The following is a 26,284-nucleotide window of genomic DNA, read 5'->3' as shown; positions in this document are numbered from 1 at the left end:
TTTGACTGCCAGACAGACAGACAGAAGCAATTTGCCTTACTCCTCTGCGCGCATTCACGCTTGGGATGAGATTCCGCACAATTTGCCAAATTCAGAGTCGAAGTAATGAAAAACTGCAGGTTCGTGTTCCGATTAATGTTTCAGTGTTCAAAATATAGAATTCAATAGAAATAAAGTATCTCCTCAATCAAAGAAATAAACTGGCAGACAGACAGAGTGACCTAATTGCTTAACCCCGGTTGCGCTCCGCGCGTGGGTAATAACATGTTTGGCCCAATGTGCTGCAAAAAATACAAAACAAAAAGAATCACAGCAAAATTACATGAGTAGTGCACTTGTACATTGGACCTCTCTTTGCATCAGAAATGTTTATTATTCAAAGATTGTGAGAAACCTTCTGGACATGTCTTATCAAACCTCACAAGTGATGGTACAAAAATAATAAATAAATAAATAAATAAAACAAATTAACAAACTATGTTTCACCCAGGATATTCTAACATTGATGCATGCGCCCTCTCAAAACGGCAGCAAATCGACGAACGATCTTCACGAAACTTTTGTTGCATCGTTTGAGGATTTCAACTTGTAAAATATTCACAGATTGCGTTAAACCCAATCGGTTCACCACCGCCGAAGTGCCCGAACAAAAGCAGCACAGGCGAAGATTTAAACAGAAATAACAGTCTTTCGCTGAACATGATTGGCCTTACAAATATCGAGCCAATGGACCAGGGTATTACAATGGCTACGGCACATACAAAATGTCCAGGAAGGATTTCTGGGGCCTAGTCGGTAGCTGAATCATGCCCACACCAAACTATATTTTGTTAAGGGTTTCTTTTTAAATGATTCATCACTCTTATTGGGGCAGCCTTGGGAGTATGGCTGAAAAAGTCATCACCTCAAAACCCTTTGGCTTCACGTGACGGTATGAACTCGGACAACATTTGACAACATAGGCACTTTCACTTCCTTGCCTTCCTCCTCCAACACAGCACCTCGGTTTTGTGTACACATTCAAGGACTACCTTTATGCAACCAGGACAAGGGTCTGCCCGGATCCACAACAGGGGCATGCAAATAGTGGAGCTCGTCGAATCTTCACGACATCTTTAAACGGTTCATGCAGCGATAGAGCAATAGAAAAAGCAGGGCCAAGCATGGCTTACAATGACCGACAATTGAACAACCACGCCAATGGAGGATCGTAAGAAAAACTTTGGAAGTAACAATGCGATAATGGCTGACGTAAGATACGAATCAACTTTCGTAAAGAATGTAAAGCTATAACGAGCTTGGATCGTCGGCATTAAAAACACAAAAAAGACTTAACGAAACAAGAATAAATTTCTTATGCGTGCGAGCTCTTTGCCAACGAAATATCGTTGTGCTTTCTTTGCTATTGTTCTTTGTTGAATATCTTTGTTGTTCGAAAATCTTTTCCACTTTTTTGAAATTCCAACTTCTTTCCTGGAAGTCCTTGCAGTGTCCATGTGTTTTATACCTCTCCCACCTCCCCCCAAGCCCTTTCCCTCCCACAGATCTCTCGATGTCCCTGCTCTCAAATGTTGTGTTTGTGTCCTTCCCCCTCTCTCCCCATCTTATCTACCGCTCCCCTTACTATATGTTTTATGTATCGGTTTGATTTTTGTGTGATTAATGTTAGCTTTTTCACGAGCCTCGATCTTGTATCCCCCAAAAAAAAAAATAATAATAATAATATATAAACTGAAGGTTTAAAACTGGTGAGTCGTGGGATGTGGTTCCTTCCGATATAGACAGTGCAGAGACTTTGGTTTGTACCTGCACCTGCTAAATTGAATGCTCGCTGCCCGCCAATAACTTGCTTTGCTGTTTAGTACGAAACAACAATGTCGCATTACGCGGAATGCACTGGGACGGTGCAAATCATCGAGAGATCGGTGTTAGTCCGCTCAGTACAAATAGAAACAAGGGCTGACGTTTCCCTAATTTGCTTTAAAAATAAACAGCAGTTTCCCCTTATCAGTAATGGAGCAAGTTATTGTGGAGATATCACAAAACCTTGCATAGGGAAGAAGCAAAGTTTGCCTGCAGGTGCGCTTAGGCAATGGACATAGTTTCCTATAGGGTCATGGCGCAAATCATCTCCGTGGAGAGGTCTTCCTCTTCTCCTCCCCTAGCTGAGGTGCTTTGGTCTGTGTCGCCGCTGAGGCTGTCATCCGTATCTGGGCCACACCGGGTCAGTTCTGGAGAAGCCTGGCTCTGCCCGTGGGGGAAATGCTCAGTTCCGGGTTGTTCGGAAAGTGGACAACACGCGGCACTCTCCATCTCATCCAGTGGATGTCCACAGACTTCCATCAGTTCAGTCTTTGATGCTGATAGAATGCGGGGATTGCTCGCATAGTGGCTGATGCCCTCTGAAAGTAAAACCTAAGAAGTGACACAAAAAAACCCTCAAGTTATTGACACAAAACGTGCCTACTGTCGCTTCGCTGATGGTTTCAATCAAAAGACAGCATCTTGTACTTCACCAACATATTGCATGTCTATCTGTGAATCTCATTGAGGATGTAAAATGAAGTGAAACACAAAAAATTGATCTTTTATAACATGCGGTTGCTTTTATTGCTGCTGTTTTGGTGGCTGTGGTTGTTGTTGTTTGTGCGCTCCTTCCATGTACTATTATTATCTATTTTTCTATTGCTTCGAGAGGTATTACTATATTTACTTTTGTGTGCTCCTCACATGTCCTTGGAATGATTTCCTGCTGTCGTAGAATAATAAATGTTACCGTTGAAACTGATGTATTAAACTCCCATTACCGCTTCTACAATACTGGAAAGGATAGATGGATGTATGGATAGATGGATACTACTCACACCGCCAGGCGGATAGAGCTTCCAAGGCAGTTTCATTAGCTACAGAGCATGATCCTGGATGGGTCGCAACTCGAACGCAGGGAGTCAGGCAGGACGATAGCTCGCCTACTCTGCGCGATGGACACCGTGGGATCTCTAACGTCCACCAAATAATGCAGGGAGATGGGACGCCCAGTATAATCTCCATCCGAGGGACAGAACACACATTGATGAACCACCATGCCGGCGAAACACTGGGATGACAGATTTATAATTCAAACCCAAGATAGACAGCTTAGAGGCGAGTGCGAGCATCACAAGGCCATCCTGCGCAGCCCAATCCCAGAAAGAGGGTTTTTAAAACAGGAATCTTGATGATTGAGCACGAACAAATTTTTTTCAAAGCAAATACATTATTAGCTTTCCAACGGGACCATTTTTTATTATTCTACGACAGCAGGAACCGCTACATTGAGGCTTCTTCTTCTTCAACGCCAGAAAGAGGGGCTTTTAAAACAGGTACTTTCAGGATTAAACGGGCACAACTTTCTGTTGCAAGTAAGCCTATTATTAGCTTTCCAACCAAGTAAAGCGATTAAAGCCCTTTAAAGTAAAAATCGATTAATAATTAATGTAATTAATTAATTTAATTAATTAATTAAAGTAATTAAGTAAAGTATATCGATTACTAGCTTTCTAACAGTACCCTTTTTATTATTCCACGACAGCAGGAACCCTTGTATAAGAACGAAGCATGACACAGTGACACACGGATGGATACTTTTCCTTTTAGTAACAGATGCATCACAATTTGATCATTAGAAAAGTGGTTCAAATGTGATTTGCACGTTTTGTTTGAAGTAATTAGAAAAAAAAAGAATGGCAGATCGCTGAAGTTTGTGGAGTCATTGAAGCAACAGTTGCGTGAAGTGACATCACAACTTCATTAAGCCTTCCGGGTATTTCTGAGATAGCAAGTGAACTGTGGGTGCTTCATGTGTAGGGATCGAGTGATATTCTTACCATGCCTTGCCATAAGGTAAGCGGCCGATCAAGATCCAAAGGGTCAACAAGGAAAGAATCATTACAAAGAAGACGTTTCATGAAAGAGTGCAAAACCTACCGCCTCAACGAGGCTGTCCGCACTGCTCTGGAAGCTGGTTTCTTCCTCTTGCACTCTGTTTACAGTGGAGGTGGCAAGGGTTTCTTGAGGAGGCTCCTGCTCCCCCTGCCACATGCAGTGACCATTATCTCTGTAAAACCAGCACGAGGTCGGTGACAGATTGTGACGAGGTGGGGATGGTGAGGTGTAGACATAGCCTGGGCCAGATCGAGGTAAAGTCCACACGGAAGATTGCCAGTGGTTATACGTCTCCATCTCAGCAGAAGGTAGTGCCTGGAATAAAGAATCATTTGAGCACATTGAAAACAACATGAGGCCGGACTCACTTGCATCATTACATGCTGAGAGAATTTTTTAAAATTCTTAACAGAAAACGTCTTCAAGTAAAAGAAGACCCAAAATATCATCAATTAGGCCGGCATAAGCCTCCTTCCCAAAGATTTCATCAGTGAAACGATACGTGCAATTTTGGACTTTCTGCACAAAGGAAAGTGTTTGTAACCATCGATAACCTCTAAAGAAAAAAACATAGGGGCAATACCCCTGGCGCTCACCTGGTGGAATAAACAGTATACTGCACCAACTAAGGGTATTTTAAACCAATTTCAATGGTTGCTTGAAGACAGGACATCATGTAAAATCATACTAACATAATCATAATCGACTTTAAACAAACAAAGAAAAACATACCTATTTTGGGGGGCAATCCCCTCTCCCCCAATCCCATATACCTCCTAAGACCAAAATTTTTCTAATGCCTTGAACAAACATTGGTACATCATGGGTAATTATGGTTGTGGTCAAGTTTCATCGAAATTGCATGTGTAGTTTCTGAGAAGAAAGCAAATACCTATTTTGGGGGCAACCCCCCACCCCCCGTAGACCCACAAAGAGGCAGATTTTTTTTTTAATGCTGTGAACAATCTTCAGTACATCACGGGTCATGAAGGTTGTGGTGAAGTTTCATTAAAATAGTGTGTGTAGTTTCAGAGGAAAAAGCAAATACCCTAACAACACAACAAATATCATTTGTGCCAAATTTGGTCGTAATCCCATCAGCGGTTTCGGAGAAGAAGTTTCAAGTGTTTGCGGACTGACAGACTTCTCACAATAGGTATTTTTTTGTTTGTTTGTTTACAGTCTTATTATTATGTTAGTTTGATTCTACATGCTGCGCTGTCTTCTAGCAACTATTGAATTTGGTTTAAAATACCTTTAGTCAGTGCAGTATACTGTTTATTCTACCACGTGAGCGCCAGGATGTTTATTATTCAGAATATTGATACCAATATTGATAATGCTGGTGCTGAGTTACTCCACATCAAACAATTTAGGTATTTAAATAAAAGTGGAGATCATTGCTCATTAACCTATCATGATGTCATTTGTCAAGGCAATGCGTATGGAATACGATCTCAAAAATCAAGCTCACCTGTAAACTTTTTCCTGTTGTCTTGATGTCCCATACTTGTTTCCTGTCTGTGTGTGCTCCCTAAAATATAAGGAAAAATCAGCAGAAAGTCTTGTGTGTAAATTTTCAACTGTCCCACTCGATTGACAAAAATGATACATTTCACTCTATCCATCTTGTCCATCTACTGTGTCCTCCAGGTCCCCCATTTTCCCCCGATCCCTTATTTTCCCAATTATCCCTCCATTTTGTCCATCATCCCTGCTGGTGCGACTTTTTACCCAAAAAATTGGTATTTATTCTTGTTGTTTTTTTTTGCTTACAGAATTTTCAGATAATGTCATAATTACTGATTTTCAGTTCAGAGTAAGCATATGATGCTATTTTTGTTTAATTAATTAATGCTTTCAGTTGCTTCGAATATAAGCAGTGCATGCAATTGTACAGTAATCAGTATTTACAAATACATTTCATAAAACCATTATAAAATCATGAGTTCTTTGTAATTTGTTATACCGCTTCACCTATGATGTCATCGTCATCACCCATCATCACCCTTCACCTATGATGTCATCATCATACCACATGGGGAGTTTATGACAACTGCCAAGTTTAAAAAAATTCATTGAGCGGTTTCAGAGAAGAAGATGTCCAATATTTTTTCCCTTTCATCCAATATGGCTGCCATATGTGACCTATGATGTCAGAGTTATTAATACAATATTCCACATGGGGAGTCCCTCTTATGTTCAAAGTTTTGCATCGCTCAGACAAGTGGTTACAGAGAAAACCAGAACGGCACTCAGTAGAGAACATACCTCCGCCTGGTTGGACATATCACTCAATGGTGAAGAATCACTTTTAAAATTCTACTAGCCGAATCCGGATCCGGATCTTCACCAAAATCGAATCGATTATTCCTTGTCAGACACACAACCTGTCCACCACGTTTCGTCCAAATCCATCCATAACTTTTTAAGATATCTACCCACCTTTGGTGGCGAAGGTAAAAATTTTAGCGAAAATATATAGATGTGGACGCGCACGTGTACGCACACGCACAAATGAGGTTAAAGACTACTATTGGATGGGTAACATGGGTCATTTTTAGAATATTTTCCAGGGATGTTCTAAGTTCCCAATCGTGCCCCTGCTCACACCCTGTTTCTCCTCATTTGCTGTTGATTTCTGCTATTTGTTGTATCCAAATGTGGCTCCAATACCCCACTGTGTCTCTCTTCCATGAGCTCAACCTTAAGCAATAACAAATACAATTTCTTAACTGCACTAAATCTTTTAAAAAAAAACTCTTTCCCACATCAATTTGCAACGGCCACACCTCCCCGTACAACACAAATACCTGTTGACTTGCTACAAGCAGAGGCGGCGTGTTGGAGCAAGAAGGCGCAGTGCGACATGCATACCCCCGCAGGCTCCCTTTATTTTGTCGGTATTCCAAAGTAAAAGATGGCCGCCGGCCTGAGGGATAAAGCAAGCAATGTTTTGCTATGGTTAAGGCTACCTGCTGGTAAAAAAAAGATCCATAATTAGCTCAGATAACAGTATCATGGTACAGCAGGAAAACTTGCAGCTCTACCCGGAGGTGTAGCGGGTAGTAAGCGGCGACGTGGAGGGCAAGGCAGCTCGCGTACTCCTCTACGGTCATAGTTTCTCCAGCTAGAATACCCTTCCAGCATGTGCTCCCTGTTTCTTTCCAAAAAGGAATTCTGTGCAGACCACTGTGAATGGTACGGCCTGTAAAGGTAGCCAAGAAAACTCTCCAAATAAAATCGAATGACATTACACATATTTGAAAGCATTTACTGATTGCAAAACATCAAAAGCATTGAAGGAACCACACCTTATGCTTGCAAATGGACTAGATTCCTCATCCTCCTCTTCACTGCAACTACAGCTACTTTCAGCTTCAGTTTCTGGCTCTTCAGCATTCTCCTCATATCCTTCCACTTCCTGGTCATCACTTTCATTGGTCTCTTCTCTTCGAATGACAGGAAGTCGCCCTGAATTGTAGTCCATTCTACAAGTAACAACCATACCTCGGAGTGAACAACACGCCACTCACGGGACGAAATGTTGAAGCACAGAATTTGAATGCAGAGAAGTCGGCCAATCCGGCTTCAATACCTCCGGGCACAAATGCACACCATGTGATGTTAGCTTGTCAGGTGATATAGCATTACAGATTATGATGACATCCTGAGCAGCTTGAAGGACTTTTCAGCAACAAGTGAACCTTAAAACCAGTGAACAAGTTAAATGTGTGATAATGCTCGAGATAGGATGATAACGTAAGCTAGAAAGCATTTAAAAATGCAAAGCCTGTCTGCATCTGTTTTGTTTTCAGAGTTCTTCTTCTTCCAATCATTAAACATGACGAAAATACATTAAACATAACAAAGACAGCTAAAGAAATAAACAAAATATTTGATGATTTTAGGTGACCATGACCTTTTGACCTCAAATGCAAGAGGCTTCAATGATCCAACATGCAAACCCTGCTTATATTTCAAGTCAATTGGATGAAAATTGATGGTTTGATACAATGTTGACCGTTGACCTTTTGATCTAAAATTTAAAAAAACAATCGGTTTCGAGCTTTTGATTGGTGAACAAATTCAGTGACCCAATATGCAAATTCTTAAAATTTCAGATCAATTGAATGAAAATTGTTGATTTTAGGTGATGCTGATCTTTGACCTTTTGACAAAATAATTTATTTGTCTTCTCAATATTCTCATAATAAAGCTTTGTTGAAACTTTGATGACAAAGCTCAAATGGTAAATTAAAATTTCAGGTCAATCGGATGAAAATTGATGATTTTAGGTGACGCTGACCTTTGACCTTTTGACAAGATTATTAATTTGTCTTCTCAATATTCTCAAAATAAAGCTATATTGAAAATTTGATGACAAAGCTCAAATGGTAAAAAAAAAGTTACAGCCCGGACAGACACACAGAAGTGATTGCAAAACCCCGTCTCCCGCTGCACGGGGGACAGGCTAATAATGTGCACAGGTGTATGTGTTTCTCATTGCATTCTAACAGCAAATAAAACCAAAAAAAAAGAAAAACTTACCGAACATACGTCTCATAATACCGTGCCCTGTCACAAAAAGTAGAAAAATGTTATGAGAAGATGTAGACTCTGCTTCATGATTCTAATATAGAAGCGTAAGTAATACCATGATTTTAACAGAGTGGCTAAACAAGTACAGATACATTCAAAGTACACCGCCCCCATGCCAATTAAATAAATAAATAACATATTGTCGTGTGACTACCCTGTTAGTCAGGTCAAAATACAGTTTAACCCCCAAAAAATTGCTACAAAAGGTTTCTCAATTGATTCTGGTAGGGTTTAGCGTACGTTATAATTATAACATACTAAAAGTTTACCAAAGTAGGACCCCCGGAAAAGTGTTTTTTTCAAGATGCGTCCAAGATGGCCGCCGAAACCTCTTAATGATCATAACTATGTAACTATCAACTCAAATTTGATGATCTTGGTGTCTATCCCTAGGTTTTTGGGGGCAAGGAACACATTAAGACCATTAAAAATGAAAGTGGGCCATTATATGCAACACAAAAATCCAATATGGCGTCAATAATGGCCGCCAACACCTCCAAATGACCGCAAGTCCATAACTATTGACTCAAATTTAATGATCTTGATGTCTATCCCCAGGTTTTTGGGGGCAAGGAACACATTAAGACAACTTTGGATATTACTGAGCTGTTGAATCATTATGAAATTGAACTCATGACCTTCAGCTGTCACCTAATGCACAAACACCTTTGTCCATAGAATAAGTTTCAGAGCGTTCAGTTTTGAGTGTCATCCTCCTCCTCAGTATCGACCTCTTGAGTGTTGTTTGGATTGTCACAGTTTTCAGTTTGGCAAGGGCCACATGCAGCAGTGCAGCGGAGTCCATAGCGTCTGCAGCTGCATCGAGAGGATTTGCATCCCCCCAAACAGTTGCAATGGATAATGTTCAAGAGTTCGTCAGGCGCAGCAATGTTTTGGGTCATAATTGGAATTAACTGATCATTTTCCTGTTTCCATCCCCATTCAGTTGGGTTCATTTCATTTGCCATCCCCATCCATACCATAATTTGAAAGTACACACGTTGGCTATGGAATATTGTTGCAGGTGATGTTGGGGGGAGCCGTTCAGAAGTGACAAATGCTTGAGCAGTTGCCACTTTTTTGGTGAAAATGATATGGCGCAGTGATGATAGCGTATCATTAGACTTGCCACCAAAGAGATCAACCATCAGGTCTTTGCCAAGATCTGATATGTCCTCTTGAGATTTGTTTTGAAGGATGAATGCACTAGCACAGGACTTCATGACAGGATCAGATTTCACTAATTTCCGGAAGGCTGACTTTTTTCCGATGCCGAAAATCCTTGAAGTAGAATCACATCCTGAGTAGGCATGTACAAAGAGCAACTCATTGCACACATCGTCTCCTAAAGTTTCTTTCAACAGGTTAATGTTATACACTTTGTGTTCTTTTGACTGCTTGTTTGCATCAGAACGGAAGTAGATGATCTCATTGTCTGTTCTGGAGTAATGAAGGAGCAAGATCAGCAAATCTGTATCCTCACCGACCAACGTTGTGGTGCAATGACGGGATCGTTCAACAGTTGCCTTAACGATATCAACGTCTGCATCCCCTGGTGACTGAATGACATGGCATCCCCTTTTAGTTAGTGCTGTGCTGATGAGAGCAATCATGTCTGCCTTGTTTTTGTCACGAGACAAAAAGTCGTCCTTTTTGCCTGCAAACTCTGTTTCTGCAGTGAAACTAACAATAGGGTGCAGGTTATTTCCTCGTCTCTGATGTGTGTTGTCTTTTATGGAGGGACCTTCACCATAGCCATCGAACACCACTGTCGCTTGTCCGTAATGTCTCACAGTGAAGTCTGCATAAGACTCAGCTATTGCATTATATGAGTCGCCTTTGTTCCACGGTAAACGATGGAGCAAAGAGCCACCATCAAGCACGTAACAATCTGTTTTGGGAATAGAGTTCATCACAGCCTCACTTGATAAGTCCGCAGCATGGTCTCGAAGAGGGCTGGAGGGTAGGGGCTTAGTTCATACGTCAAAACCTCTTCAAGGGAAAGATCTCCTGACCTTGACACCAGAAGGAAACGCTGGAACAGAAGGGCAGGATCAATGGTACGATCAGGAGCAATCTTCACAGCAGAGATATTCCCAAGGGTTTTGGCTCTGTCTTTCCGCTTGAATTTGTAAGTAAATGCCGACTTTCCGATTATATCTTCAATGATCTCGTTTCCAACCGATTCAAAGTCATGTACATTCACATCTGTCCCAGCCACTATCCCGTTGACAATGTTTCTCAGAGTAGGATCAGATGTGAAGGGTGAGCAGGCTGCAAGCTTTATCCGAATTTTCTCGAGATCAGATGCATCTCTTTTGATGCGCGCCTCAGTTGAGTCTTTGTGTTGCGGACTTGTAGTATAGGTTAGGTTTGTGAAATCCTGCATCGCAATGTTGTACTCGGATGTTACAGGTGCAGATAAGGTCCAAAGGTTTCGCATGTCCTCGGTCATCCCACTGCTGCGAGTTAGACCACCAGTGCTCTTCAGAGACCTCATCAACGTTTGTTCGATGACAAGATCACTACTAAGCCCTGCCCAGCACTGATTGCTCCTACGAACAACGTGAAAACCATCACGGAACTTTCGATAAACGTCTGGGTGCTTTTCCTCCAGGTTGCTCATTTGCTGCAGGTAGTAATGAGCAGATCGCAGGTAATTGAAGTGCCCAGCTGCAGCAAAGACAGTTAGGCAATTGGACACTGCCTGCAAATGCATCAACCAAGACCCAGTACGATCCGCCTTGATCAACATTCTTGCCATGCCAACCATATGCTGATAATTCAGCCACAACTTGCTGGTCTTTGAGGTCTGAGCAAGTTCAGATTTCTTCTTCTCCGTTACTGTCTCGAGTTGGATCAAAACCTCAGAACAAGCAGCATCTCCTAGCGTCGTCTCTCCGCTAAGAAGGGAGGAGTACAATTCCTCGGCTTGATCCAGCAGTGTCTGAATCTCGGGATCGTCTTTGGCCATTTCCGCTATAAGCTGGCTATGTAGGCACTTGTCAACAAGAAGATGGCCCCGCAAAGCCCTCTGGACAGCTTTCCCTGTTATCATGTGCACAACTGCATTTTCTCCATAGACAGTCTCAAGTATGTTTTTGAGACCGGTCCCTTCCATGAGAGTTCCTATGGCCCCCAGCAAGTTCATAAGTGTATGGAAACACCCCAACATCAGAACAATGCCTTTCAGGTGACTACTTTGTGGCGCATCAATGATGATTTCGGTAGCCTTCCAATACAAGGGCTGGTCAAAAGTTACAATGGTGGGAAGGTTGTGCTTCATGGCAAGGTTGCAAACAAAGTCTAATGTAGACACAATGCACGATTTGTCTCCAGAGTACATATTGATCATAGGCAAGAATTTGACTGACGACTGCCCAGGGTGCTGGCTCCCGTGATGCAAGATATGCATCATCCCCTGCCAATTCGGTGTTGCCTCTTTGAAGCCGAGGGAGACTTCCCACAGAATATCGATCCTCTTGTCACAGTCAAGAAATCTCGGCAGGTCCTCGAAGACTACCTCATGACAAGCATGCCTTGCAAACCTGTACTCCAAGATAGGAATTTTTGTCTTGTTTTCAGTTTTCAGTTCTGAGATCTGTCTTCGCGGAATGAGATGGTTCGTCCGTTTTCCAGGGGTGACACAGGCAATTACACCCATTCCATGAAATGTCCCTTTGCCGTCAATAGTGATAACGTTATGATCAACATTATCAGCGGCAAAGAGGACAGACATCTCCAGCAAATCTACATCACCACCTAGGACATCAGGTTCCACACAATCCGCTGCATTTATTTCAAATCTGATCACTTCTGTGTATGAGCAACAGAATCCCATTTCATGAAGAGTATCCACAATGAACTTCGAACGATACAGATGATGGATTTGCACAGCAAGTCCCATTTGTAGCGGTGCAATGACAGCTCGTGGGCGAACTGCCTGAATTATGGCATGACCAACTGCCGCAACCTTGCGTCTTGTGTCTTTCCCAACGAACAATGTTTCCAGTGCTGTCCGCAGACTAGTCGGAATGAACGATAGGGCTGAATCAAGTTTTAAATCATCACTACTTGGATACTGATTCGTCACGGTAGAAACCTGAGATTTTATATCACTTCTGATTAACCTAGCAGCAGTTTCAATAATAGCGCGTTTTTGGGACTCTTCATCGCCTTCCTGACACGTTTGCTTGTAGTATGATCTCAGAATCTGCGACGCTTGTTCTCTCATCGTAACAATATCGTCCACGCCTTCTCTTTCACCAAAAAAAATTGAGTCCTCAAAGCGTTCTTTAAGACGCTTTTTCAAACTGTAATTGTCATACGGTTCCGAATCAGGATTACAAAGATACCCTTTCATTATGAGGCTCAAAGATGTAACAGTTAGTTGTTCCTCACTGTTCAGTTCTAGGTAAGCACACATTTTCTGAAATGCTTCATACTTATCTTCATCTTTAGGACGACCACACTTTCTGCGCTTGGCTTCGGGAGCTTTCTGGAACTCTAAAGGCACAGACTTGAAGGACCGGAAATTACCACTACACGAATGATGATAAAGTCCGTCTGCTGCATGTAAATCTCGTAAATAGTATTCAATCCGACCCTTTACAGTATGTCCCCAATCATCTGAACGGGATTCACAGACCTCCACAATTGTCTCCACAAATTTGTCAGTCCGTACCCAGCTAAAGTGTCCCTTGTCCAAATCAATTGTACATCCACAGAATACGCAATCCTTTTCACTGTCAAAACCTCCACTTGATTGTCTTGTGGTTCTCTTTGGTGGCACAGAACCACTACTTTTCTTTGCAACATGGCTTTTAATGTTTTTATCATTTATGTACTGTTGACGACAGCTTTTATGCACTTTAGTACTGGCTTCAACACAAGATCGTCCTTCCGCTTTACACTGGCTTCATTTATTCCCTTCGCCCCCATCCACTGAATTGCAACCCAGTTATCACTGGAATCCTCGATATCCTCCTTGCAGATTGGACAAAAAGCTTGACTGGCTGTGCTTGCACTCATTGTTGAATCATGTCTGAAAAAGAGAAAGATGAGAATTAGTTATTCAGTTAGATCCTGGTGTTGGGCTGGTGTTGGGTGTTGGGCTAGCGGCTAGGGTGTCAGCTTAGGATCCTAGGATCCTGGGTTCGAAACCCGGTCGATCGCTGAATTAACGCCAGGGGGGTTGACTCAGCCTGTCATCCTTCCGAGGTCGGCTAATTGAGTACCAGTTCACTGGTAATTCCCTGCTTGTCGTTAAAGGCGGCAAAAAGGGTTGGCGTCAGGAAGGGCATCCGGCCGTAAAACATTGCTTCAAAAAGGGGACCGAAAAACAACAACTACCACGGTTCCCGAAAAAGGCCAACCCCCGCTTGCGGGGAAAAATGGCCTCTAAAGGTGGTTTTTTTTTTTGGTTTTTTTTTATCCAATTCGACACATTCTTCAGGTCAATATATGGAAAATGCCCCCTCAACCTGTTAGATAATGGCCCACTTTCATTTTTAATGGTCTTAATGTGTTCCTTGCCCCCAAAAACCTAGGGATAGACACCAAGATCATCAAATTTGAGTTGATAGTTACATAGTTATGATCATTAAGAGGTTTCGGCGGCCATCTTGGACGCCATCTTGAAAAAAACACTTTTCCGGGGGTCCTACTTTGGTAAACTTTTAGTATGTTATAAAGTACACTAAACCCTACCAGAATCAGTTGAGAAACCTTTTGTAGCAATTTTTTGGGGGTTGAGGGGGTATTTTCCATATATCGACCTTACTATGTAGTGAACACCGCAGGGTGACACGGATGACCAAACGAGCTTTACTCCCAGGTGTTCAATCCAAAATGACGGTATTCATTACACACGAGGGAAAGGAGGATGACGAACTTACCTGGTCGGATTCCACCTGACTTCTCCGCACCTGGATAAATTAACTCAAACCACACAGAAGTAAAATGTACAAAAATACCGGCTTTATTAAAGAAAATGCCAGTCACAAAGAATGCATGATAACACTAAATTCCTAATTGGAGTGCCCCTACACAATGGCCTTAAAACGATCATTCATTCATTCATTCTATACAGACTCGATTACACACGAAGGGAAAAATAACTGGAAAAGAAATATGTGTGATTTGTGGCACTTAGCTCGAAGCTACTCTTGAATCTCGTCAGGAATCGTCAAAGATCGTCAGAGGCCTCTACGTCCCTGTGTGCGAAAACGCGCTCGTTGGTGTGCAGTAGGCCTTAGCGCGCAGCTCGCTCTTAAAGCCGTGCTTATCCTCACGATCTTGTTCACCAGCACCAACACCACAGCCAGACGATGCGAGGAAGTCCAGAGTCTCGACCGTTCGTTGTCAAAAGTCAGGACTCGAGAATGAAAGAAGAAGAGTGATGTCGGGACACGACTGTTCACCACCAGATCCAGAACCCGAGAGAGAAAATGTCCACCGTTCTAATTGTTTTGCACTCGAGGCTCTGACGTGATTCCACGACGTCTCCATGTCCGCTCCTATCAGCGAGTCCCATCTTACCAGTCCTTGCGCCAATCAAATCTCGGACCAATCACTGCTCTTCGGGGCGTGGCCTCATGGAGCTTTTGTGCCTGTCTGCTCACCAGGTCGATGTTATCCGCGGTAGTGCTCAATGCCCTGATTCCGGTTGGTTTTTATTTAGTGTGGTTAATGGGCGATTTCTTACCATTTGTGTGTGCTGCTTGTGTCATAAGGAACAGAGGGAAAATAACAGAGGCCATTACATACAGGGGATTTATTTACCCATAATCCCTAGCTAATTAACAAACCCCACCGCTCTCATGGGGACGGAGATACAAGCTTACACGACATACGGCCTGACTTACGTACATCAAGATGGCTACACGACATTCAGAGCATATTACCTATGCATTCTACCTGGCTCTAAGGTAATCATTGTCTACCCCCTACAAACGTAACAATATCATTCAGTGCGCGACATTGCCGGGGAGCTGCAGTGCAGCACATAGAGACGGTATTGGGAGGGAGGGGGAAAAACAAACAAAAAAAACAACAACCTTTAGAGGCCATTTTCCCCCGCAAAGCGGGGGTTGGCCTTTTTCGGGCACCGTGGTTGTTGTTGTTTTTGTTGGTCCCCTTTTTGAAGCAATGTTTTACGGCCGGATGCCCTTCCTGCCGCCAACCCTTTTTGTCGCCTTTTACGACAAACAGGGAATTACCAGTGAACTGGTACTCAATTTGCCGACCTCGGAAGGATGACAGGCTGAGTCAACCCCCCTGGCGTTAATTCAGCGATCGACCGGGATTCGAACCCAGGATCCTAGGATCCTAAGCTGGCACTCTAGCCGCTAGCCCAACACCAGGCTTTGGCAGGTATTGGGAGGGAGAGTTGTACAATAATGATTGAGTAATTAAAATAAATAAATAATAATCGTTAAATAATTCATTCTTAATCAATTGGTGAATAGCACACCTAATTCACCAGTGTTTTATCCAAAGCTGTAACTTTTTGAAAATTCATTAAATAATTAATTAATCAAAAACATAAATAATTTATCGATTAATTGATTCATCAATAAATAATTAATTGATTCATCAATAAATCAAGAATATCCTTGAAAGCCTTTTCATACGACTAAAACATAATTATAGAATATCCTTTTTTATACTACCAAATTACCATTTGAGCTTCAATATTTGTCCATTAAAAATGAAGACGAAGAACCTTTCCAACCCACCGTGTTTAATTCTAAAGGGTTCTAAAGAGTAATTCTAAACGGTTCTATAGGGTAATTCTAAGGGGTTCCAAAAGGTCACTCAAAAGTTTTCAAAGGGTAATTCTACGGGGTTCTAAATGGTAATTCTAAAGGGTTTCTTTCGTGTCTAAGCTTTGCCTATTTCATATTAAAAATATCAAACTGAACCGCTTCCTTCGGACATGGGTGCGATTTTTACTGACAATAAAACAACAATTTATCAATGGGTCTATCACTAGACCATCACAGACAGGTTGGTGGTTCCTCGTTCTTCTACCACCTCCTTTCTGGTTTTGTACCCTCTGCTCTTTCCGTGCTTTGCCCCACCCCCACCCCTCCTCCTCTCTCCCTCCCCACCCCCTCACCCCCCACTCCAGGTTTCCACAGGGCTCAAAACGTCCACCATCAACTCCCTTCTGGTGAAACGACCTAAATCCACGATCACTGGTCACCTCCATTCATTCGTTCCTGCCTCTTTTCTCCTGCCTGTGGAACCAACTTCCACATCCTCTTCAATCTCATTCTTCCCTTCAGGTCTTCAAGAAAGCTGTTCATCACCATCTCAGATCATCCCAAATCCAAAACCATGATCTTTTCTGCCCTCGTTAACCCCCTTCCATCCCCAGCCCAATCCCTCCTCCTTCCAAATTTCCAGTTTTTCCTCCTGAGTTTCCTTCTGTATCCATCTTGTCCTCCCCATGCATCCTCTCCAGCCCTTAATTTCTCTCCACACCCATTGGTTGTCCAAGTCTGCCTCTATCTTGGCCTTCAGCTCTGCTGTTGGTGTCCCTCCCCTCTCTCTCTGCTGTTCCTTTTGGCCTGTTGTGTCCTGATCCATTCAGTGTATTAGTACTAGCTCTTCCACGAGCCTCGACTATGTGTACAAAAACACAATATGGTAATTATCTTGATACTTTCTACACATCGATGAAGAACCTTACAATGCTAATTATTTATACTGTTGCCTTCAGCTGGATTCAAATCATGGAATCTCTGGTATGCCAATGTAGTACCCTAACCATACCCCTTGTATATATGATCTACCATGATAGCTTACCGTTTTTTGTGCACTCGGCCCATGCCACGGTCTTCATACCGCATCTCACGAGTCGTCCTGGACGAGCGACGAGTACTCCTTTGTACAGCTGGGTCATTTGAGTCCATCACAACTGATACTCCAGGGGAATTCCAGTGATATTCCCCTTGGACCGAGCTCCGAGAAGGCTCTCTGCTCTTTGACGTTCTTCGCTCACGAATCCAAGACTCGGGTTCTGGATCCACCATCATTACCTCACAATCCTGGTTTGTGGCTGAACCAGGCAAGGCCTGCCGGCTGGGTGGGGCCTGCAGTAGAGAAGGCCATGGGTAGCTGAGCACACAGATTTTAAAATACAAAACTCTAATTAATCATGACAATATGATCATTTCACTTATTTAATGACAGAATCATTTTCCTATGTGAATAATCAATGAGCAGAAGGTGAAAAGAGACTTTTAAAACATTAATATGTGGAATAAAAAACGTAGAGAGGCCTCGTTCAGCATGTTTTCAGAAAAATGCGCTGCCCAGGTGAAAATGTAGCTTTCTTACCTGTTCATCATCTTTGCATTGTTGTTTATTAGGGGATTGCTTGGTGTGATGCGGCTCTCCAGATATGGCTTGATGGTTGTTGGGGTCCATTTCATGTAAGGTATGAAGGCCCGTCTGAAATGTGCGCATACGAAACAACGTCACATGGTGCAGAAAGCAATGTTCTCGAATATTAATACACAAAACACACAAACATACACAAAACAACAAATATATAGCGATGACTATCAGCAAAAAAAAGATCTACAGCCTGTGAACTCATGTTAATTCCACAAGTAACAATCAGCCGATCCGGCATATTATTTGAACAATGGTCTAAACTCTAAGGCATATGGAGGGATTTGTACCTATGTATCATATGCAGGAGAAGGACATTAGGAGACATGCATGATCTGTGTAGTGGGTGGACATGAATTACAAAGACATTATTGAATACAGGAATCGACAAATCAAAAGGCTTTGTGGGATTGGAGCAATCATGGGCTCGTATAGGGTACAGCTTGCCAGTTAAATAGTTGGGGGGAGTCCATGACTCCATGCTGATGAAAACCATCGAGCCAGAAATGTGTCCATGGATTCATTTCCTTCCCAACGGTCCGGCTGGCATTGCCAAAAAAGGCCTTAGAAGACTATGTTGACTGACTCATACTGTGGATAGCAGTGTAGCAGTTGACATCATTCCTTTTTTTAGAGTGGTCAGTTCTGTTTTTCACAGACTACAACTAAAAGCCAGAAGTACATTTTTAACTGTAAGATATATGGATAATTTTGCACACGCATGCACACACACATGCACCAAAACTTTGAGAACATCAAAACCTCACAGCTTGGTCCATGAATCGTGATCCCTTATTAAAACGGAGATGGACACTTCCGAGCCCTGGGAGGACTCAGTTCTACCATCTGACACCCAAATGTGAAGACGACAACCAATGAGGTGCATGCAGACGCACACACACCTTCTACTCCACTCTATTACTAAGATGTCTCCATGTTAAGCTAAGCCTGTCAAAAAAGTCACCCATGTGGATCGGGGTCTCCCATTTTTGGAGACCCCCCTCCTTCGTAATCACAAAAATCTCCTGAACAGGACCTTGTTTTTCCATTTTTATTTTTACAAATCTCTGAACCAAGTTTTGCTTTCATCGCAGCAAGACTTCCGCTGGATTGGTTCCCTGTCCTCCGCTTGGTGTCGCTTCAGTTGTGACCATAGTAAATACTCTACCAGCTAGTAGGCAATGCATTATGGCTCAGCCCAGTTGAATATCAAGATGCTTCTCAGACAAACCCATTAGTGATATTAGAAAACCTTTCAGAAGTATTCACATAGTGTGTTTTGTCTTAAACATTTTGGAACGAGCTCTTGCACTCCAAAATGAAAAATCACCTGATCACCTTTCTTGGGGGGGGGGGGGGGGGGGGGGGTTGACCGGCATCACTAAGGTTCTCAACCAGTATCAACACTTGTATACAATTAAACTCATTCTCACAGCATTTCTAACTCACCTGCAATACATTTGTGTTGTCCGTGGGTTGCACGCCCACTAACCCAACTTCTTTGCGCTTTCTGAAGCGCCGGAAATAGTCCTGGATGAGGAATGTTGCATAGAACTTTCCTACAGTGATGTCATCATCTGTGGGAATCATCGGAAAAGACGTAACGAATAGTCTCGAATCTCCGTTAAAATACACAAGACACTCTGATAGTCTGATATTCTACTCGCACAAATGCCACAGTAAAGTAATGAATTGTAATTCAGTGTCTGATGAGCTGGCATCATTCTATTTTATGCCTTCCTTTGTTGAGGCCTTCACCTGAGTAATCGAGGCCGAGGATTAAAAAACAACTAAATCTAGACTCATGGATGAGCGAAGCGACAGAGGGTAAGAAGTCAACACACTACAACAGGGCTGGTGTATTGTCATAACAGGTGGACAAGAAAGAAAACTAAATATACAGGTAAAGGAAGGGAAACATATTGACCTGGTAGTAAAATGGGTGGAGATGAATGGGATTGTAAAGATCACGGCTTCATGGTATGAAGCACTAGAGAAGAAGGCCAATAGGCTGGGTTCTGTTTTATGGCATAAGGTAGATTTATCGCACTACTTTGCCTTGGAAGGAAGACAGGAAATAAAAAATGACAAAACAGAATGTGAATTGCAGTCAGAGGTAAGTGATAAAAGTTAATTACCTTCACCACCGAAGGTGGGCGCAGGTTATGTTTTCACCCCTGTAGTTCTGTTTGTCTGGTTGTTTTTTTGTGAGCAGAATCTTTACTATATCTAATTCACAGACTAGTGTGTTTGTGTGTGTGTTTGTATGTGTGTGTTTGTTTGTTTGTTTGTTGCACTACTCCTACAGTTCTGGGCCAATTACATCCAGACTTGCTACATAGGATCAGCATGACCCTAATGAGTGTCTAGGGGAGTTTTTATCTTTGTCGGTCGTCTTGGGGGTGGGAGGAAGGAGATGCAAACTCTCTATGTAAATGAGTATTTTGTAGCGCTGCCTGCAGGTGGGAGAGAGTATTACAAGTCCCCACCATTTACAGTCCAGTATTCCTGTCCCCACATTTTCCAGAGCAGTGACATGTTTTCAGTTATAAGCAGTAGGCATGTTTTTGCTTCATGCACCAGGTTTTTTATTTATTTAAATTATTGGGAGTGATTAAGGCAGCTGTCAGTTGCCTATACACCGTCCAAATAAAGGTATGCGTCAGAAGAACGTGTTGCATCTCAAAAATAAGACCAAGAAAGGAACAAGATCGCACCTAGGGCGGGTACTCCACTAGTATATCAAGAAGTTACGAACGGATTCGGTGGAGATGTTGGGTGTGTGACGAGCACGAATTTATGAGATTTTAGTAAAGATCCAGATCTGGATACGAGAAATTTTTAAGTGATTCTTCATTGAGAGATAGGGCCAAAAAATATATATATTTACAGCATAATAGCTCAAAAAGTTTCAGACGGATTTGGACAAAACTTGGTGGATGAGTGGGCCGGTCTGGATGGAGATCCAATCAATTATTGGGATACAAAAGATAAACTGTTCATCCCGACGTAGGTATGCGGTGTACTACCGAGTGCGGTTGTAGTTGCTTAAACATACATATTCGGCGATCCTCTTAATTCATGCATTAAAACACTCATTGTAAATAACAGCTCCCTGAGTGCAAGTTTATGATACCCACTGAAATTACACAAAAGTATGAAATTCCTTACTTCAATCAAATATCTCACACGCTTAAAGTATTTTACAACGACAATTATATTAAAGCAGATACGGTTCAAGGACTTTGAAAAGAAGGTGAGTTGCTTTGGAGAACATAATGGATGCATGCAGGACAGCTGTTGGTAAATGATGAAATGGACCCCTAATCCCCAGGAGAATAATAATAATAATAATAATAATAATAATAATTTTTTAAAGGAAACAGATTCAAAATGGTGAAGAGTGGGATTTCATTTCCGAACACCTTCCCTGTTCATCTACATTTTCCACCCTTTCATTATAGTACCCCCTGCGATAATGATGTACCTGCACGACCGACATACCTCCAGCTGGTGGGATCACCTGGTCCAAAAGTTTCATGCTTGTTCGCTTCCAAATCTTTTTGATGATTGTCCGTAACTCCTCATTTGCCTGGTCCAAATTCCCTTGGGGGGGGGGGGATTTTTTTTTTTTAACCAAAATGAACAGACAGTGCAACAAGCTCAGACGCTGGTGCTTTAAAGTTGTGTATCATTATTTCATGTGCACCATAGTATAACTACCAGAGCAAGTGTAATATATATCATAGCTCACTATAATCAGTATTATTACGAGTAACACAAGAGGGTCTCAAGGGGGCACTGGACAAGCTACAGGGAAAAATAACAACAAAGATTTCCTGTTCAGGTGTACCTTCTGCCTTTATTTTCAGTGATGTTCGAACAAGAGCAAACAGGGTTGCGTTGAACATGACGGTCCCGTCACTGTTCAGTGGCATGTTCATGGACACAAGACGCTGTACACATGAAATGATATTCACACATCAACCTTGCATGACACAGACAAAACCTGTTCAACTACAATTTTACACTATTAAGGATCTACAGGGCTTTGAGAAAGTATTCACACCCCTTGACTTTTTTTTCATTTTGTTGTGTTACGCCCTGAATTTAAAATGGCTTAAATTTAGATTTTTTTCTCACTGATCTACACATAATGAATACCCCATTAATGTCAAAGTGGAATTTTTTTATTAGATATTTTTACAAAGCAATTGAAAATTAAAAGCTGCAATGTCTTGAGTCAATAGGTATTCAACCCATTTGCTACGACACTACAAATTGAGCCCAGGTGCATCCAATTTCCTTTGATCATTCTTGAGATGTCTCTAACTAGATTGGAGACCACCTGTGGCCAATTCAATTGATTGGACATGATTTAGAAAGAAACATACCTTTCTATATAAGGTCCCACAGTTGACAGTGCATGTCAGAGCAGAAACTCTACCATGAAGTCCAATAAACTGTCTGTATAACTCCGACAAAAAAAAAAATCTAACAAGAGGCATAGATCTAGGAGGCATAGATCTGGGGAAGGGTATAAAACAATTTCTGGACTGTTGAAAGTTCCCAAGAGCACAGTGTGCTCCATCATTAGGAAATGGAAAGTATACAGAACTACCCAGACTCTTCCTAGAGTTGGTCATCCAACCAAATTGAGCAACCAGGCAAGAAGGACCTTGGTCATGGAGATGACCAATAACCCAATAACCACTCTGACAGAACTCCAGAGTTCCTTGGCTGAGATGGGAGAACCTGCCAGAAGGACAACAGTCTGTGCAGCACTTCACAAATCCAGCACTTATGGGAGAATGGCCAGACGGAAACCACTTGTGAGAAAAAGGCACATGACGGCATGCACGTGAAAGACTGAGAGCATGAGGCAAAATATTCTGTGGTCTGATGAGACGAATATTGGACTCTGGCCTGAATGCAATGTGCAACGTCTGACAGAAACTGAGCACAGCGCACCCACCTAACAACATCCCCACCGTAAAACATGGTGGTGGCAGCATCATGCTATGGGGAGGCTTTTCAGAAGCAGGGACTGGGAGACTTATATGGATAGAGGGAACAATGAATACAACCAAATCCTTGAGGATAACCTGCTTCAGAGTGCAAACGACCTTAGTCTGCGGTGAAGATTTATGTTCCATCAGGACAATAACCCCATGTACAGCCAAAGCAACACTGGAATGGCTTCAGAACAAAAATGTGAAAGTCCTTGAATGGCTCAGCCAAATCCCAGACTTGAATCCCATTGAGAATCTGTGGAAAGACTTAAAGATTGCTGTTCACTGATGTTCCCCATCCAACTGGACAGAGCTTGAGCAAATCTGCAAAGAAGAATGGGAGAAACTCCCCAAATCCAGATGTGCAGAGCTGATACAGACATACCCAAGACGACTCTAAGCTGTAATCACTGCCAGCGTAGTTTCTGCAAAGTATTGACTTTGGCAGTTGAATACTGTTAAGAATTTTGGGGTAGGGGAATATCTAGATTTAGGTAGATCTGCATAGGTAGGTGTCCGACTGTCGTGATAGGGAACCTCACCTGTAATAAGTTCTGTGTTTAGGCGGTTTGTTCGGATTAAGGTGTCTCTTCGTCCCCATTATGAGGAATGGGCGTGATAAATAGTTCTAGGGAATAAGGATAAGACTCCATTGTATGTCATTCCCTCTGTGATCATACCTGTGTCCCGTATGGCAACGCACTCTTATACATTAGATAGGCCCATTAGTGCACCACATTAATTAATCTCCCACCGCCATAAGGACTGACCGGAAAGACCAACAGGCAGCGGCCGCGCAGTACACCACCATGGCGATGGAACATCGTGCAAGGCAGGCTGGGAGCCACGCCCAGGAGAACTAGTGATTGGCCAGGGGAGGGGCGAATAACAAACACCACACCGATTGGCAGTGTAGGGGAGGATGTGCGATTGGTCAAAGGAAGGGCAGAGAGCTTCTCCGTGATTGGGGGTGAGAAAGGTAAAGGAGCGACACACTGATTGGCCACCAACCAATGAGACCACGGCCAATCAGTGTGGAAGGCGCGAACGAACGACCAAAAAGCTACGCACTGGTTGGAGGGCAAGCGCTGGTGATGTAAAAGGGCACAAAAGGCGACAAGTAAGTGACGCCCTGGTTGGAGGGGAAGGAGCTGACGTCAGAAGACCGCCAGTAAAACCGCTCGCTCGCCGGCATTTAGCTCTCTTCCCTTGCCTTCTCGTCCCTGGTTCCTTCCAGCCCGGAGCTCTTCCCTTTGCATCTTGCCTTCCCTTGACTGTCCCTTCGTGTTGGACCTGTTTCGCATGGTGGACGTTGGAAAGACGGTGGGCGCCGACGGTCATCCTCACCTGGTGCCTGTGTGCAAGTGCTGTGCTGTGTGGCGTGGGACGGACAGTGCAGGAGGCCGGTGTTCACGCCAGCAAACGGGGCCAAGTGGTTCGCGCCGACCAGAGCCGCGTCGGACGGAGCGTGAATGGACCGACCCGACATACAGACTGAGACAAGCCTGACACAAATGCAATGCGCACACAGCGTTTTTTTATTTATCCTCCCATTGTTCTGTATGTGAAGTGAAGTGTGCGGGATCCCGATTTAGGAATATTGTTTAGTTTTGATCATCTCGTTTCCCTGTCCCGATATTTATTAAATAAATCCTTTCATTATTTTCCCTTGTACATTTCACATCCGTTTTGGTTGAATTATTGATTGCAGGTTGAAGACGCCTGAGGCCGTGAAGGTAAGCGGCATAGTTCGTCCCGGTTCGTGTGTTGGTCCGCCATCAATTGGAAATGCCTCCATTAAAGCTCAGTTCCATCCGTGGTGACGCACGGTGTTAACTGAGTCACCACACGACAATACTTATGTGAATTTGATATTTCTGTATTTCATTTTTAATTATTTTGTAAAATTTCCCAAAAATTATGGGGTATTATGTGTAGATCAGTGACATTGATCTCTCTATACCTGAGATCAGTAGATCGATCTATCTCTCTCTCTCTCTCTCTCTCTCTCTCTCTCTCTGTCTCTCTCTCTCTCTCTATCTCTCTCTCTATCTCTCTCTATCTATCTTTCTCTCTCTCTCACTCTCACTCTCTCTGTCTTTCTCTCTCCAATTTCACACATTTCTCCCAATGGTGGGTGAGTTCCCAGACACTATTGCAACAGAAGTCAGTCTTTGGCTCTCAAACGTTGTGAAAATGGGAAAAGACTTTTGACCACCCACATAGATTTCCATTATCTACATCTGCAAAATGTTCATGTTTATGTTTTGCAAGGTAGTCAAAGCACACAAGGGAATAATTTGACTCATCATGTTTATGCCTAAGTGGGCAGTGCTAATCTCTTTTTAAGCAATTTATTCAGGATTCCTACATACAATGGCCTACTCTTTTCGAGAGATACCGTAATATCAGCTTACATGCACAACCTAAATACAGATAGGAAAGCTGGCTTTATGCTGCCATCTGAATGATGTGTGTCCCAGGGTTTCTCCAACGCCTTGGATTAAATCGACAAGATTAAAATCCAAATGAGATACCTCACTGGTGAGTACATTCCCAGATAACAGAGTTCCACCGCAAAGGTATTGGGAGAACGTGGGCCGAACCCCATGCAGACTCCAGATCATTATATCATACCAGTGAAGGTGTTAAATAAAGTAAAACTACATTTTACTGTGCAATGTGTGTTTCATATGCAAGTGAATGCACAGATACAAAACACCAACCTTGCACGCAACACGATGTGGGCAAAGTTTGCCAAAGCCTAATGGAGGTTGGATCCGCCGAAGCAAAGTCACCACATCCAGGTGTTTGATGCGGCCCCTGTGGTTCAACCATTCATAACAAAAATAACCATCACCATCTTCATTATTTATCCAGGAATCCTACATGCAATGGGCTGGCAGGAGTTTCTTCCGGTTGATTCATCAACGTGTGTGATGTAGCTCGGATGGACGTTATACTGGGCATTCCATCTGCTGGCATTAGTTGGTGGATGTTAAAGTTCCCATGGTATCCTTAGCGCATAGTAGGGGAGTATTCGCCAGCACCATGGAACAAATTCCAAATTCCTGCTCTAACCGGCAGGGGGCACTGCATCAGCGGCATGGCCGCACTCCCAGCAAGGATGCAAAACAAACGGCCAGAGGTTGCACACGAAATGAATGAAACCGTCTTCATCATATTTCATGATCACTCTATCATGATTTCTTGATGGACCAAAAGTTTTGGGATGAATTGGGCATGTCAGTGGATTTGATGAAACATAAAAATAGATTATACTTTAAAAAGAGCATTCAAATGAAACATTTCTTAGCCAGATGGGTGAAATCATCACAACG

At 42.7% G+C, this 26,284-nt stretch overlaps 1 protein-coding gene across 1 annotated transcript in view; it reads right to left on the bottom strand.

Moving 5' to 3' along the window:
- Window positions 1-348: 348 nt before the first annotated feature.
- Window positions 349-26,284, bottom strand: part of LOC137438171 (voltage-dependent L-type calcium channel subunit alpha-1D-like) — a 429,914-nt gene continuing 403,978 nt past the window's right edge. The window contains exons 36-48 of the mRNA XM_078766514.1: window positions 25,670-25,766; window positions 21,785-21,887; window positions 21,436-21,537; window positions 19,381-19,508; window positions 17,875-17,988; window positions 17,341-17,627; window positions 8,476-8,502; window positions 7,239-7,415; window positions 6,975-7,132; window positions 6,738-6,856; window positions 5,399-5,458; window positions 3,967-4,239; window positions 349-2,415 (exon numbers count right to left, since the gene is read on the bottom strand). Coding sequence (XP_078622640.1) covers window positions 2,107-2,415; window positions 3,967-4,239; window positions 5,399-5,458; window positions 6,738-6,856; window positions 6,975-7,132; window positions 7,239-7,415; window positions 8,476-8,502; window positions 17,341-17,627; window positions 17,875-17,988; window positions 19,381-19,508; window positions 21,436-21,537; window positions 21,785-21,887; window positions 25,670-25,766 — 1,954 coding nt within the window. The 3' untranslated portion in view covers window positions 349-2,106. The remainder of the gene's footprint in view (window positions 2,416-3,966; window positions 4,240-5,398; window positions 5,459-6,737; window positions 6,857-6,974; window positions 7,133-7,238; window positions 7,416-8,475; window positions 8,503-17,340; window positions 17,628-17,874; window positions 17,989-19,380; window positions 19,509-21,435; window positions 21,538-21,784; window positions 21,888-25,669; window positions 25,767-26,284) is intronic.

This window comes from Myxine glutinosa, chromosome 12, assembly GCF_964187855.1.
Source record: "Myxine glutinosa chromosome 12, kmMyxGlut1.1, whole genome shotgun sequence".
In the NCBI taxonomy this organism is placed as follows: Eukaryota; Metazoa; Chordata; class Myxini; order Myxiniformes; family Myxinidae; genus Myxine; species Myxine glutinosa.
Note: the sequence above shows the minus strand (reverse complement) of the source record. Positions and strands in the feature narration are given on the sequence as shown.